Raw genomic sequence first — 14,458 nt, 5'->3', positions numbered from 1 at the left:
CAATTAAGAAGCCATTTTAGTGGTGGGAAAATAGATAAAAGGGCCTGAATTAGAAAGCGATTCTGTGAGTCGAGAGAGGGAGTCAGATGAGAAAGATGTTGTGGAAATAGAAATGACAAGGTTTCTAACTGATTGGATATTGTGGGGTGAGAGAGAATGGAGAGTGGAGGATGAGGATGAAATTCTGAACCTGAGAGACTCTCTGAGGGCTAGTGCCTTTGGCAGAGATGGCAGAATTTGGAGGGGGAAAGATGACCAATTTACTTTTGGACACTGCCAATGTGTGATGTCTCTGAGACATCTAGTGTGAAAAGTCTTATAGACAGTAATGTAACACTGAGGCCCAGGGGAGATGTTAGGGCTGGAGATATAGATAGATAGACAAATGGACAGATCGATCTGGCAGTTATCTGTAGAAAGATGATTATTAAACCCCATGGGAAATGCTGAGGTCACCAAGAGAGAAAAAGAGAGGACAACCCAGGAGAAAAAAGGCAGTGAAAGAGCTCATGGCCTCTCCTCTAATTCTCGGAATTCTCCTGGTTCTGTGGCTTCAGTTAGATTGGAAAATTTAGGAAAACGTTAATCTTCCTGGGAATGTACATTCACCAGTTTACAACCAGGATTGTTGTTTTATTTGTAGTGTTGACATTTCCCTGAAATACCTGCAGTATGTCAGCTCTCCAGTTTGGAGAAAGTGATTGAAAGCAGTAGATTTCTTTTTGGTTTGTTTGGTTGGTTGTTAATCCTTTTGAAGCATCAGAAGCATCAGCATCCTCCAGCCTCCAGGACAGCCTCCTGTGGCTCGTTGAGTTCAGCTGGTGTTGCTTTGGGATAAATGCCACATTCCTCTCCTTTTTATGATTTTTCTGTTTTGATTTTAGGGTGAATGCCTGACTGACATTCATGTTTTAGGCCTAGCTGCCCTGGCAGTTCACTTAAATGAGTCAAAGCCCTTTATTCCAGAATTGGTTCTTGGAACTTCTGCCCATGCAAAGACTCACTCCATCACAGCATTCTGGGAGAACATTCTGGCATGTAGAACTAGGAAATCCTTTTCCCTTTGTATGAGGTAAGTTGCTTCCTTCCTTCCTGCATCATAATAGCTAATATCTAGTGTTTTTATAGCATTTTAAAGTTTCTAAAGCTTTTTACATGTCTCACCTCCTTTGAGCCTCACAACAACATCCCTGTGAAGTAAATGCTCTTAATCTCCATTTTACAGAGGAGGAAACTAAGGCTGAGAGATGGGAAGGGGTCATGAACCTAGTGAGTGTCTGAGGCTGGATCCAAATTCAGACTTCCCTGACTCCAGGCTCCCTTGGTGCCTAAATCATTGATTGCCTGGTTTATGGAATTGGTTAAGTTTACTGCGCTTAAGATGAATCTCCCCCTTGTATTTCATGAAGTTGTTATTTAGCCAAAAAATAGCTGCATTTCTTGGTTTTAAACCAATCTTCTAAAACTTTTAGGTGACAGATCTGTTTATGCAACCTTGAAATTAACCACCTGCTCATACATTTATAAGATGCCCCAAAGTTAGGATAAGAAACCTATAGCACTGTCGCCACCAAGTGGTATCTAAAGTAGTTGTTGATCACATGCTCTCCATTCCCAACCATATGTTACTTACTTCTTCTTCTTTTTCCTCCTTCTCCTACTCCATTTTTTGTTCCTTCCTTGCCTAGGTCTTTGGCCTACTGGTAGTGTCATGTTAGAGGCAGGCCTGACACCAGCACCTTTTTTGTTCAGGTTTGATTTGGGGACCAAAGGAGGCACTTGTGAGTCATTGAACAGTTAACAAAAGGAGGTTTACTTAGCCCTAACATAGCAATAATGTGCTCAAAAGATACAGTGACATTCAGCTTCTAGAGACTGGTAACTCCTGTGGTCTTCTGATAACTACCAAATTGGAGGGGCTCCTAATTCCATGTGGGTAGGACTTTGCGTGTCCTTAGGTGACTAAAAGCTGCATTGGGCAGGGGTCAGTCAGGTCCTGGGACAGCTTTGTTGCCATTTAGGGAAAACTAATGCCTGTTTGGAGCTGGGGGGCAAGGGTAGGGGCAGGTTTCTGGTAGCTATTGGTCCTGTCACACCCCAGTAGTCATTGTCTGGCCTTGCTTGAGATCCTTAAAGCTAAAGAGGTCCCTGCCCCCTTCTCTAGATTTAGCTCCCAGCCTGGCACTTTTACTTCCTCCCTCTACCCCAGACCCTAGATTTGTTTTATTGGAGCTACATGTCAGAAAGCTGAACAAAAGGAGCTTGTTCCTTCATTTGATAAATGCCTTCTCTGGAGGCTCACATTGGAATCCTGAGAGATGAAGAAGTAGTAGAGGAGGAGGAAGAGGAGAAAGCAGGATAAAAGACAGGGGGCAAGTAGACTCATCCGCATGTCACTGAGGTGACATTTTGCTCTGCTCACCTTTCCAGCAAAGGGAGACAGACCTTTTCTCCTCCCTTTTTCATTGCCGATTTGGTTGTTATAACTAGACAAATTTCAGTTTGATTTTCTTGTTGTACTTTCCACTTGCATTGTGATGTAGATTGTTTTCCTAGTTTTGCTCACTTCAATTTACATCTCTGCACATGTTTCCCCATGCTTTACTATATTATTCTTCATATTCTTTTATTACATTGCAGTGATATTCCATCATCTCCAGGTTTCAAAATTCCCCTTGTTGATGGGCAGTGCCCCCTTTTAAAATTAATGTCCTGGTATGGACATATGAAATTATCCACATGTCAACCAATCATTTCTTCCTGATTCTGTTTCATACTTCTAGAAAGGGGCTGTACTGTCTAGTACTGTTTGCTATTCTATTATAGTACTGTTTGCTAATAACAACTAAAAATAAGTTTCTTAAGTACCTTTTTTCTAGTTTTTTTAAAAATATTTTTCAGTGATTTCTGAAGCATGTTTTAATTCACAAAAGTCCTTAATTAACCCTCTGAACATTGGTACAAATTAATCTTCATTGTTACTTGTCCATTTGTGCAGAAATAGTGGGATGTCAATATCAATTACTAAAAAATTACGGTGTCATTCTGCATGTTAAAAGAAAGCTTTATGTGAGGAGGAGATGACAATAATAACATTTGTCATAGTTCTATCTTCTTGCCTAGGTAGCCTTTTCCATCTGATGTTTCTGATCTGTCTTCAGCTCTTTTCGCTTTCCCTTGGACCTCAGTATTCTAAATTGTTATTTCATCAATTCAGTGGAAGAGATTGATGCAAATAGGCTTTCTTTCTTGTGCTCTGGGGGAAATGGGAAGAAGGAGTAGTCTGCCTGTGCCATGGATGCATTGGAGCTCCAGGGACTGTGACAAAACCCTTTATCCTGACCTTCCTTCCCCTCCCCTCCCCTGCCATGTAGATTGTAGAGGTTGTGTGTGAGTGAAAACATATCGGGGTATATATAGTACAAGCACCTGGCCCCTTCCCAGACCAGAGAAGGAATGTGTATTTTTTCCTTAAGTACCGTTTTTAAAATCTAGATTAGAGATCTAAACTTGCCATCTCTCTAATTTCAAGATGGTTACAGTAATAAATTCCCAGGAATTCCACAGAATGAATAATCAGTTACCAGCTTACATGGAGATGGGGCACAGTGTCCTATTCCAGGCAGCAGATTACTCTTGAGCTACCTTTCTCTTCTCTTCTTCCTAAAACAATTCAGTTAATGTTTCCTTTATTCAGTGTTTCTACTTCCACCCACAGACCTTCTCTGCTCTGCCTGTGCCTGTGTCGTCCTACCCTACCAAGACAACTCTTATAGTTCTTTGTTTTCCATGATTAACTGTAAGACAGAAGACAATTCCTTTTCTAACTACCCATAAGAATGCACCCCATTCTTGCACTGGACCCAAATTCATAGTATATTTTCTGTGTTTATTTGTATGGCTTTAGGACACTATCAGTCTGTAACACTAATTTTGCACAGGACCTAGCTCAGACACTTAAAATTATGTCTGATAATTGTGATGGTGAGTTCTAGAAAGTGAACTGATGGTGGCGTTCTGGGTCTCCTAACAGCAAGGACAGCAGCAATAATAATAATAGCATTTGTGTAGAGCTTTAAAGTTTGCAAAAAAACACACTTATCTCATTTGATCCTCACAAAACCCTGCGAGGTAGGTGGTGGTATTATTATCCCCATTGTGCACATGGGGAAACTGAGACTAATAGAGATTAATTGATTTGCTCAGGGTCTTATCGCTAGGGTCTGAGGCAGGATTCGAATGCAAGTCTCCTGGACTTCAAGCCCAACAAACATTTATAAAGTGCTGGAGGTAGAAAGAAAGGTAAAAGATGGTCCCTGCCCTCAAGAAGCTCACATTCTAATGAGGGAGATAATATGCACATAGCTACATACAAACTATGGACAGGATAGATTGGCTGCCAATATTGATTATCCTTTTCTTGTTCTTTATAAAACCTAGCTTATAGTTTGTATTATCTTAATAGAACTGACCTACTTTGAGGTCCAGTTAGTCAGTTTACTTTTCTGCCCAATAGCTACAAGAGATCCTTTGTTTTTATATAAAGTTCCATAATATCTTTTCTGTTTTTCCATTTCAGGTTTTGTGTTGCAGCAATTTCTTATACTTTGTGCAAATTTTCCTCCCACTCACATGATGTTTTGTGTAACTGTTTATCTGCAGGCCTCATTAAAAAGGTAGATGTATTTTTCGTCTTATTTTATTTAACATTGTTCTCTAACTACTCAACTCTAGTGTGTCTTTCCAGCCAGAGGCAAAGGTCCTTGTTGGCTTGAGCTTTTTTAGCTTACTGTGTGACACTCTGTTACATTATTTATAAGGGTTTTCTCATCAAAGCCGTTGCAGCTGTCTGCTCAGGCAGACACAAAGGAAGCAGTGTTAGGTATTCAGTGTGGTATTTTCCATCTTTTCTAACTGTACATAAATGACAGATGATGTTATACTCCTCATGTGCACCACTTTAAGGAAAACAGTGACATTTACAAAATAGATATATTAATGAATGATTATCATATCAGAAAAGGATTCTTGCCTTTACAAAAAAGATTTAAGATTAAGTGAGGGGAGGCAGAGCCATGATGGTAGATTAGAAGCAACCCAGCTGAACTCCTCCAACATTACCCTCCAAACAATTTAAAAATAACACCTCAAACCAAATTTTGGATTTGTAGAGCCAACAAAAAGTCAGGGTGAGACATGATTCCAGCCTAAGAAAACTTAAGAGGTTGGCAGAAGTTTGTGACACTGGAGTGGAGGCCTCTCTGGGAACCACTTACTGCAGCAACAGTGGTTCCAACAGCAGCAGCAGCTTTAGGAGCTCTCGGCTCAGAGTGGGTAAGAGGGTCAGATGTCTGGTCAGGAAGAGATTACAGGGAACTCTTTGATGGCACTATATGCAGCTGGCACTGATTGGCAATTCTATTGCCCATTTGCAGTTGTGGGTTGAAGTTCCAGGGAGGAGAGGATCACTGGGGGTTTGTCACAAGAGAAAGGGCATTGATCTTGATTTCAAGGCAAAGAGAAGCACAAGGGCTCGTGGCTGCAGGGGACTAGGGGGTCATTCTGGGTAAGGAGCACAGACCAGGAGAGCAAGAACCACACGTCTCCCTGGATCACACCACCTTGGAAGTACTGAAAACTTGCAGATTCCCAGAACTAGCTCTGAAAACAGCAGCATGAAAAAGCCTGAAGCTTTCCCATCTCTAAGGGAGCAGAGCCCAACTTTAACATAAAGTTGATGAGAAACAACAAAAGAAGTATTTGACTATGAAAAGCCACGAAGGTTGCAGATAAGACAAACTCAGAATATGAAAATAGCTACTAACAGAGCCTAAAAGAAAAATGTTAATTCGATCCAAGCCCAACAAAAATTCCTGGAAGAGTTAAAGAATAAGTAGAGGAGGGGCAGCTACATGGTGCAGTGGATAGACTACTGGCTTTGGAGTCAGGAAGACCTGAGTTCAAATATGGCCTCAGACACTTGACACTTACTAGCTGTGTGCCCAGGACAAGTCACTGAATCCCAATTGCCTTACCAAAAAAGAATAGTAGAGGAAAAATTGGGAAAAGAGAATGATACAGGAAAAGAGAATTAACCGCTTGATAAAAGAGGCACAAAAAAATCCTGAAGGAAATAAAACCTTAAAAAAATAGAACTAACCTAATGGTAAAAGAGGCATAAAAATTCACAGAAGAAAAGAACTCCTTAAAACAGGGCTGTCTAATCTTAGGTTTTCATTGAAACAATAGACAACATATTTTGATTTGCTATTTTAGTAAGAGCTCTGTGGTAGCTCAGCTTCGTTTACTAAAAAAATTAATGTAAATTTCTATGCTTGTAGGCGGGCCACATAAATCGCATAAATGTGGCCACATTTTGGACAACCCTGCCTTAAAATATGGAATAGGCCAAATGGAAAAGGAGGGACAAAAATTCACTAAAGGAAAGAACTCCTTAAAAAACTGAATTGGCCAAATGGAAAAAGAGGTACAAGATCTCACTGAAGAAAATAAATCCTTAAAAATTAGAATTGGCCAAGTGGAAGCTAGTGACTCCATGAGACATCAAGAAACAATGAAACAAAGTCAAAAGAATGAAAAAAATGGAAGGAAGTATTAAACATCTCATCAGAAAAACAATGATCTGGAAAATAGGTCAAGGAGAGATAATTTAAGAATTATTGGATTACCTGAAAATTGTCATCAGAGAAAAAGCGTAGAAGTCATATTTCAAGAAATTATCAAGGAAAACTGCCCTGCTCTTCTAGAACCAGAGGGTAAAATAGAAATTGAAAGAATCAACCAATCAACCCCTGAAAGATCCCAAAATGAAAACTCCCAGGAAGATTATAGCCAAATTCCAGAGCTCCAAGATAAAAAAGAAAATACTTCAAGCATCCAGAAAGAATTCAAATATCATGGAGCCTCAGTCATAATCACACAAGATTTAGTGGTTTTCATGTTAAAGGAGCAGAGGGCTTGGAGTATGATGTTCCAGAAAGAAAAGAAGCTGGGTTTACAGCCAAGAATAACTTACCCAGCAAAATTTAAGTATAATCCTTAAGGAGAAAAAGTGGATATTTAATGAAATAGAGGACTTTCAAGCACTCCTGATGAAAAGACCAGAGCTGAATAGAAAATTTGACATTCAAACATAAGACTCAAGAGAAGCATAAAAAGGTAAACATCATATGGGTCTTGATAAAGTTAAACTGTTTACATTACTATATGGGAAGATGGTATATGTAACTCATAAGAACTTTGTCATTTTTAGGGTACTTAGACTTCTACATAGACAGAGAGCATGGATGGAAGTTGATTTTATTGGAATGATTTCCACCCCCCGCCCCAAATGAAGGGTTGAGAAAGAGGGATGCACTGGGAGAAGAGAGAAGGGAGAGATAGAAAGGAGGAAATTTTCTTATTTAAAAGAGGTGAGCAATAAAGAGCTTTTACAGTGGAAGGAGAATGGGGGGGGGGGTTGTGTCAGGCAACCTCACTCTCATCAGAATTAGTTCAAAGAGGGAGGAATATATGTATATATACACACTCAGTTGGATATAAAAATGTAGCTTTCCCAACGGGGAATAGTAGAGGAAGGGGATAAGAGAAAAGACAGAGAGTGATAAAAGGGAGGAAGATTAAGGGAGGCAGTGGTTAGAAGCAAAACAGACTTTTGAGAAGGGACCGGATAAAAAGAGAGCGAAGAAATGAAAGAAAATGGGATGGAAGGAAAAACAGTAATCATAACTGTGAATGTGAATGGCATGAGCTCACTCATAAAATGGAAGCAGATAGAATGGATTAGAAACCAGAATCTGACAATTTTTACAAGAGACACACTTGAGACAGAAAAACACACATAATTAAAATAAAGAGCTGGAATGGAATCTAATATGTTTCAGCTGAGCTTAAAAAAAATGCAGAGATAATTATGATCTCAGATAAAGCAAAAGCAAAAATAGTCCTAATTAAGAGGTAAACTATATTTTGCTAAAAGGTACCATAGACATGAAGTAATATCAGAATTTTTTACAAGATTCTCCGATAAAGGCCTCATTTCTCAAATATATAGTGAATATAGAACTGAATAATATGTATAAAAATAAGCCATTCCCCAGTTGATAAATGGTCAAAGGCTATAAACAATCAGTTTTCAGAAGAAATCAAAGCTATCTATAGTCATATGAAAAAGTATTCTAAATAATTGGATTAGAAAAAGGCAAATTAAAACAACTCTGAGGAACCCGTTCACTTCACACTTTTCAGAAATGACAAATGCTGGAGGGGATGAGGGCAAAGTAGGTACACTAATAAAATGTTGGTGGAGTGAACTAGTTCTGGAGAATAGTGTGGAACCAGGCCTAAAGGTCTATAAAACTATGCATAACCTTTGAGACAGCAATACTACTATGAGATCTGTATCCCACAGAGATTGAAGAAAAAGGAAAAGGACCTATATGTACAAAAATATTTATATCGGCTCTTTTTATGGTGGCAAAGAATTGGAAATGGGATATTCGTCAATTGGGGCATGGCTGAACAAGTTGTGGTATGAGTTTGATAGAGTACTATTTAGTGCTGTGGGAAATGACGAAGGGGGTGGTTTCAGAAAATACATGGCAAAACCAATATATGAAATGATGCCAAGTGAAGTGAGAAGAACTGGAAGATAATTGTGCACAGTAACAGCCATGTGATCATGATGATCAATTGTGAAAAACTTGGGACTCATGGTGAAAAAATGCTATCCACTTCCCCAGAGAAAACTGATGAACTCTGAGTGCAAATTGAAATAATTTCAATAAATATGGCTAATATGGGAATGTTTTGCATGATTTCACATGTAAAATTGATATATTGCTTGCCTTCTCAGTAGTTGGAGGAGGGTGTAGAAGGTGGGGAGAGAAAAACCTTTTAAAAAGAAAAGTCTTAAAAATTAAATAATAAAATGTATTTTGGAAAATAAATATTAAATGACTATTAAAAAAAGATTTAAGTGCTACTTTCAATGGGCAGCTCCCCTAGTGTGTTTAAGGGTTTATTTGAGACTTATTCAGCAAAAGGGCATATAAACTTAGAGCTGTTGGAAGTCTTAAAAATCAATCAAAAATTACATTAAATAGCTTTGAAATTATAATGTAAATTAAATTAATGAGTAAATGATTCATTTTACAAAATGTCCTACCCTATTGTTCACAGTAGATTTCTGATTCCTGTATTTCCTACCTTTCATAGTATGGTCCTAGGTTTTAGCAGTTTAGTGTCAGGGGCTCCATTTTGATGGGACACCAAAGAGACTGAAAGGAAGGACTCAGAATAGGAGCCCCTTGCAAAATGTAGTGTTTGCTTGGCACAGTATAACTCTTTATTAACTTGTTCAGAAACATCAAATGTTTAGCAAAGCCCAATCACTTGTACATCTTTATTACAAATATTTTTTTTATATATTCTTGGTTGGTAGAGACCAACCCTTGCAAGTAGAGGTGCTTGTGTGTGATGCTTATTTTCCTCTTTAACAAAAAATATAATTTTTTCATTTGACGATATTTTATATTGCTTTTCAGGAGGTTTAAAAATAAGTTATATTTGAGAGTTGTGAGGTTGATGTGGATTACCTCAATTGAATCTTCTGCCCAAGCTACAAATTGAATCATTGGTGAATGGATGATTAGAAAATAAAATTCTCCTGTTCATTCCACTTATCTACCTTTGAAAGAACTGATCTGATTTCTCTGAATTCGCTTATGTTACATTCAAAGTTGGTATTTAAAAGCCAGATGAAGGAATGAAAAAGCATTTATTAGGTGCTAACTGTGTGCTGATACTTTGCTAAGCACCGAGCATACAGAAACTGAAGAGAGGTCCTTGTCCTCAAGGAACTTACATTTTAATAGGAGGTGACAGCACATATTGGGAAGTGGTGGCCAGGGAAAATGTTTTAGTCTGGGAAATTAGAGGAATAGTGAGTGGAGCCATAGAGCCATCAAACTGTTTTATAATTCAATTTCTGAATTCTAAAATGTATTTGTATTTATCACAGGTGCAATTTGTTGTGCTTCGAGCATACCTGGAAGCTCGAGGAACTACTTGTCAAGAAGATGTAGTGGATCTCCCTTGGAGGAACTTGTCTTCTTCCTTTGTAGATTGGAAGAAAGCCTCCCTCTGTTTGTGGAGGCAAAGGAAGTTCCAAGAACTTTTGAAAGAAAGACAATTTCAAGTAAGCTTTATGATTGTACCTTTTGTTCTCTCAAATTAAATATTAAGTTACATGTGTTTCATGTTAAGATTTTCAAGTTTTCTAAACGCAAAGATATATTAACTTGGTAGAATCCTATTAGATGTATATTGCATGTATTTGAGTTCCTGTCATTAATAATGTCATCAATACATTGATTAAAAGAATACTCTGATGGAATCTATAAGGTGAGTATTAGTCCTATCCCCCAGGCCCAATAATTTGAAAGAGATTTCCCAGTACCTCTTTTTTCCTTGCTTTTTTTTGATCATCCACATTTTCTTCACCCATACAAATTGGCATGTGCCATGGGGCTTAAAGAAAATGAAACAGTTGGTCTACTTAAGAGACATCAATAAATTTTTCCTTTTTAAAAGTCCTCCGTAAGAAGGTTGCTGTAGGCAGAGTTTGAGGAGCTTTGCTGTAAACAGGAGTTTGCTTTTCTCTGCCTATTAATGTAGGGAATAACAAGGAATGTATGAGTTTTGATTGGGCTTGGTAGATATTGATAAATGTGATGGAGAGTATGTACGGTTGTGAGAGCTGGATTTTAAGGAAAGCTGAGTGCTGCAGAATCGACAATTGAATTGTGCTGAAGAAGACTTTTGAGAGTCCCTCAGACAGCAAAGAGATCAAATCAGTCAATACTTAAATTAATTCAGACTATTCACTGGAAGGTCAGTTGCTGAAGCTGAAGCTTAAATACATTGGCCACATAATAAGAAGATGAGACTCATTGGGAAAGACCCTCATGTTGGGAAAAGTTGAAGGCAAAAGCAAAAGGAGACCGCAGAGGATGGGATGGATAGAAAGTGTCATGGACACAATGAACATGATCTTGAACAGACTTTGAGAGATTGTGGAGAATAAAAAGGCCTGGCCTTCTGTGGTCCATGGGGTCACAAAGACTCAGACACAATGAACAACAAAAACAAAAGAATAGACATTTTTCTTGTGAAAGATGGTTATGATTGATTTCTTTTTATACCACTGGATGAAATCTTCCTAGTCTGCTATAGATTGTTTTAGGTAGAATCTTGTAACATGGGGACCATAGATCTTATCAGTAAGATGAAAGGCCTAAAATCAAATTAAAAAGCATTTATTAAATGCCTGCCATGTGCTAGACACTCTGAAAAGCTCTGGAGATTCAAAGAAAGCCAGAAATAGTCTCTTCCCTCAAGGAGCTCATGTTATGATGTAGGAGACACATACAAACAAATACGTACATATATGCTATATAGACATAAAGATAAATTTGAGGTAATCTCAGATTGAGGGGGACTGAGATTGACTGAAATCTCAGAGATTTTAGTTGAGGCTTGAAGCCGGGAGGCAAAAGTAAGAAGAGACAATGTTCCAGGCCTGGAGGACAACTCGAGAAAATCCATAGAATTGGCCAGGTATGCTGACACTCCCCTATAATCCCTGCTCCTAATAAGGAAAGCTTAGGATGATGGACCACTTAGGCTCTGGAATTTTGAGCAGTAATATGGAGGTTCGAGGGAAAGATATTTAGTTCTGTTTTGGACGTTGAGTTTAAGATGTCCACAAGATAACCAGTTTGAGATGTCCAAAAGGTATCCAAAGTATGTTCAGCACCAGTCTGGAAGAGGAACTCACCAGGTGGTCTAAGAAGGAACAAAGTGGCCCTATTCAAAAACAGAGCAGGTCCAAGCTACTATATCCATCAGTCAGGGGGAGAGAGAGGAAGAATGTGACAGAGGAAGGGAGGGAAGCAGAAAAAGAAGAAAGGAGAGGGAAAATGTGACAGAGGGAGAATGATGGAAAGAGGAGAGGTGGGAGGGAATGCATAGAGTCCAGAGGTGGAGTATTTTATTTAAGGAACAGCTTGAGTCAGTCTGGTGTTCTTGGATCATAGAGTACATGGAGAAGAGTGAAATATAAGAAGGCTATAAGAAAGGCAGGAAGGGGCCAAATAAAAGATTTTATATCAGTTCCTAGAGGCAGGAGGGAAGCTGTTGGAGTTTACTGAGTTGTTGGGGAGACAGGGGACAGACACATGACATGATCAGATTTGTCCTTTAGAAAGATCACTTTGCAAGCAGAGTAGAGATTTGGTAGGAGTGCAGAGAGACTTGAAGCAGGAAGACCATCTAACAGGCACCCCAGTAGGCCTGCACTAGGGTAGTATCAGTATTAGAGGAGAGAAGGGGGGACTGAGACTATGAGAGATCTCTCAAAGGTGCAATCAGCAAGGCTTAGCAACAGATTGGATATAAGTGGGGTAAGAGAGAGTGAGCGGTTGAGGATGACATCTGGTGATTAGAAGGATGGTGGTGCCCTTGGCAATAGTAGGGAAGTTTGGAAGAGGTGATGATTTTGGGGAAAGAGAACATGTACTGGACGTATTGAGTTTAAGAAGTCCACTGAGGCGCAAGTCTGGGAGCAGCCTCTCACATCCAACTCAGAACTTTCACAGCCTGACCAGCAACCTCGATATCTCCCCAGATATCCTCCAAAATGGCATCTACTGTCAAGGATCAGCTGACTTTGAATGTCCTAAAGGAAGAACAGGTTTCCCAGAACAAGATCACTGTTGTTGGGGTTGGTGCAGTTGGCATGGCATGTGCCATCAGTATTTTAACAAAGGATTTGGCTGATGAACTTGCCTTAGTTGATATAATAGAAGACAAACTAAAGGGAGAGATGATAGATCTCCAACATGGCAGCCTTTTCCTCAAAATGCCAAAGATTGTTTCTGGCAAAGACTACAGTGTGACTGCACACTCAAAACTGGTCATTGTTACAGCTGGGGCACGTCAACAGGAGGGAGAAAGTTGTCTTATTTTGGTCCAGCGTAATGTGAATATCTTTAAATTCATCATTCCCAATATTGTTAAATACAGCCCTAATTGCAAGCTGCTTATTATTTCCAATCCAGTACATATTTTGACATATGTGGCCTGGAAGCTCAGTGGCTTTCCTAAAAATCGTGTTATTGGAAGTGGTTGCAATCTGGATTCTGCCCATTTCTGTTACCTAATAGGGGAGAGACTTGGTGTCCATTCTTCAAGTTGTCGTGGATGGGTCCTTGGGGAACATGGAGATGCCAGTGTTCCTGTATGGAGTGGTGTGAATATTGCTGGTGTATCTCTGAGGAATCTCCATCCTTCTTTGGGAACTGATGCTGATTCAGAGAATTGGAAAGATGTGGCTGAAAGTGCTTATGAGGTGATCAAGCTGAAGGGCTACACTTCCTGGGTCATTGGCTTATCTGTGGCAGATCTGGCAGAAAGCATTATGAAGAATCTTAGGAGAGTGCATCCTATTTCCACCACGATTAAGGGCCTATATGGCATTAATGAGGATGTCTTCCTTAGTGTCCCATGTATCTTGGGGCAGAATGGCATTTCAGATGTGGTGAAGGTAAACCTGAATCCAGAGGAGGAGAGCCGTTTAAAGAAGAGCACAGACGCTCTTTGGGGAATTCAGAAGGAGCTGCAATTTTAAAACCTTTTAATGTGCCGCCATCAAGAGAGAACATGACAGTCGTCGAGGGGTTATGTATGATGTGCTCTTCAAATAGGCCAAATCTTTCCTCTGATTGGTGATTGAACACCAGAAATGTAATACCTGTGAACCCACTCTAGTCTCTTCCTAAAGTCAGAAATGGGGAATAGTACAGTGTGACTACTATTTGTTAAACCCTGTTGTTGTTTGCATCAGATGCTGGATGTGACTTGTATAGTCTACAGTAGTTGGTATCAAGCAGAGCCAGCGCCCCACAGGTATATGAACTACCTGCCATGTATGTAGGTGCTATAGATTCCCATAGGTCCAGAAGACAACACTCCTGGATACAAAACACCACACAGTAGTAATTTATTTATTGATGCATTGATTACTTTCATGTTCCCCTTCATTAGGGCTCTACAGCACGGCACTATGTATCACCTTTCCAGAGGACCTGATTTTGTCTATGTATATCTCAATAGTTGTAAATTTCCATATTATATAAAAAGATCTGTATATGTACAATGATGCAATCAATTCCTCAAGTGTCATACTAACCCTAAATACTGAATAGACAACAAATAACTGAAAAAAAAGAAGTCCATTGAATATCTAGTTCGAAATGTCCAATTGGCCATTGAAAATATGAGACTGGAGGTCAGGAGACAGGTTAGGGCTGGATAAGTAAATCTGAGAATCATCTGCATAGAACTGATCATTAATTATGTGAGAACTGATGAGTTC

General features: G+C 39.3%; 2 protein-coding genes across 2 annotated transcripts in view; both read left to right on the top strand.

Moving 5' to 3' along the window:
- Nucleotides 1-14,458, top strand: part of FANCA (FA complementation group A) — a 103,303-nt gene that overhangs the window by 61,978 nt on the left and 26,867 nt on the right. Inside the window, exons 26-28 of the mRNA XM_036750246.1 lie at nt 885-1,072; nt 4,580-4,676; nt 10,043-10,219. Coding sequence (XP_036606141.1) covers nt 885-1,072; nt 4,580-4,676; nt 10,043-10,219 — 462 coding nt within the window. The remainder of the gene's footprint in view (nt 1-884; nt 1,073-4,579; nt 4,677-10,042; nt 10,220-14,458) is intronic.
- On the top strand, nt 12,713-13,738 carry LOC118842912 (L-lactate dehydrogenase A chain-like). The gene has a single exon (XM_036750248.1). The coding sequence runs from the start codon at nt 12,722-12,724 to the stop codon at nt 13,709-13,711; it is 990 nt and encodes a 329-aa protein (XP_036606143.1). The 5' UTR covers nt 12,713-12,721; the 3' UTR covers nt 13,712-13,738.

Source organism: Trichosurus vulpecula, chromosome 3 (assembly GCF_011100635.1).
Source record: "Trichosurus vulpecula isolate mTriVul1 chromosome 3, mTriVul1.pri, whole genome shotgun sequence".
In the NCBI taxonomy this organism is placed as follows: Eukaryota; Metazoa; Chordata; class Mammalia; order Diprotodontia; family Phalangeridae; genus Trichosurus; species Trichosurus vulpecula.
Note: the sequence above shows the minus strand (reverse complement) of the source record. Positions and strands in the feature narration are given on the sequence as shown.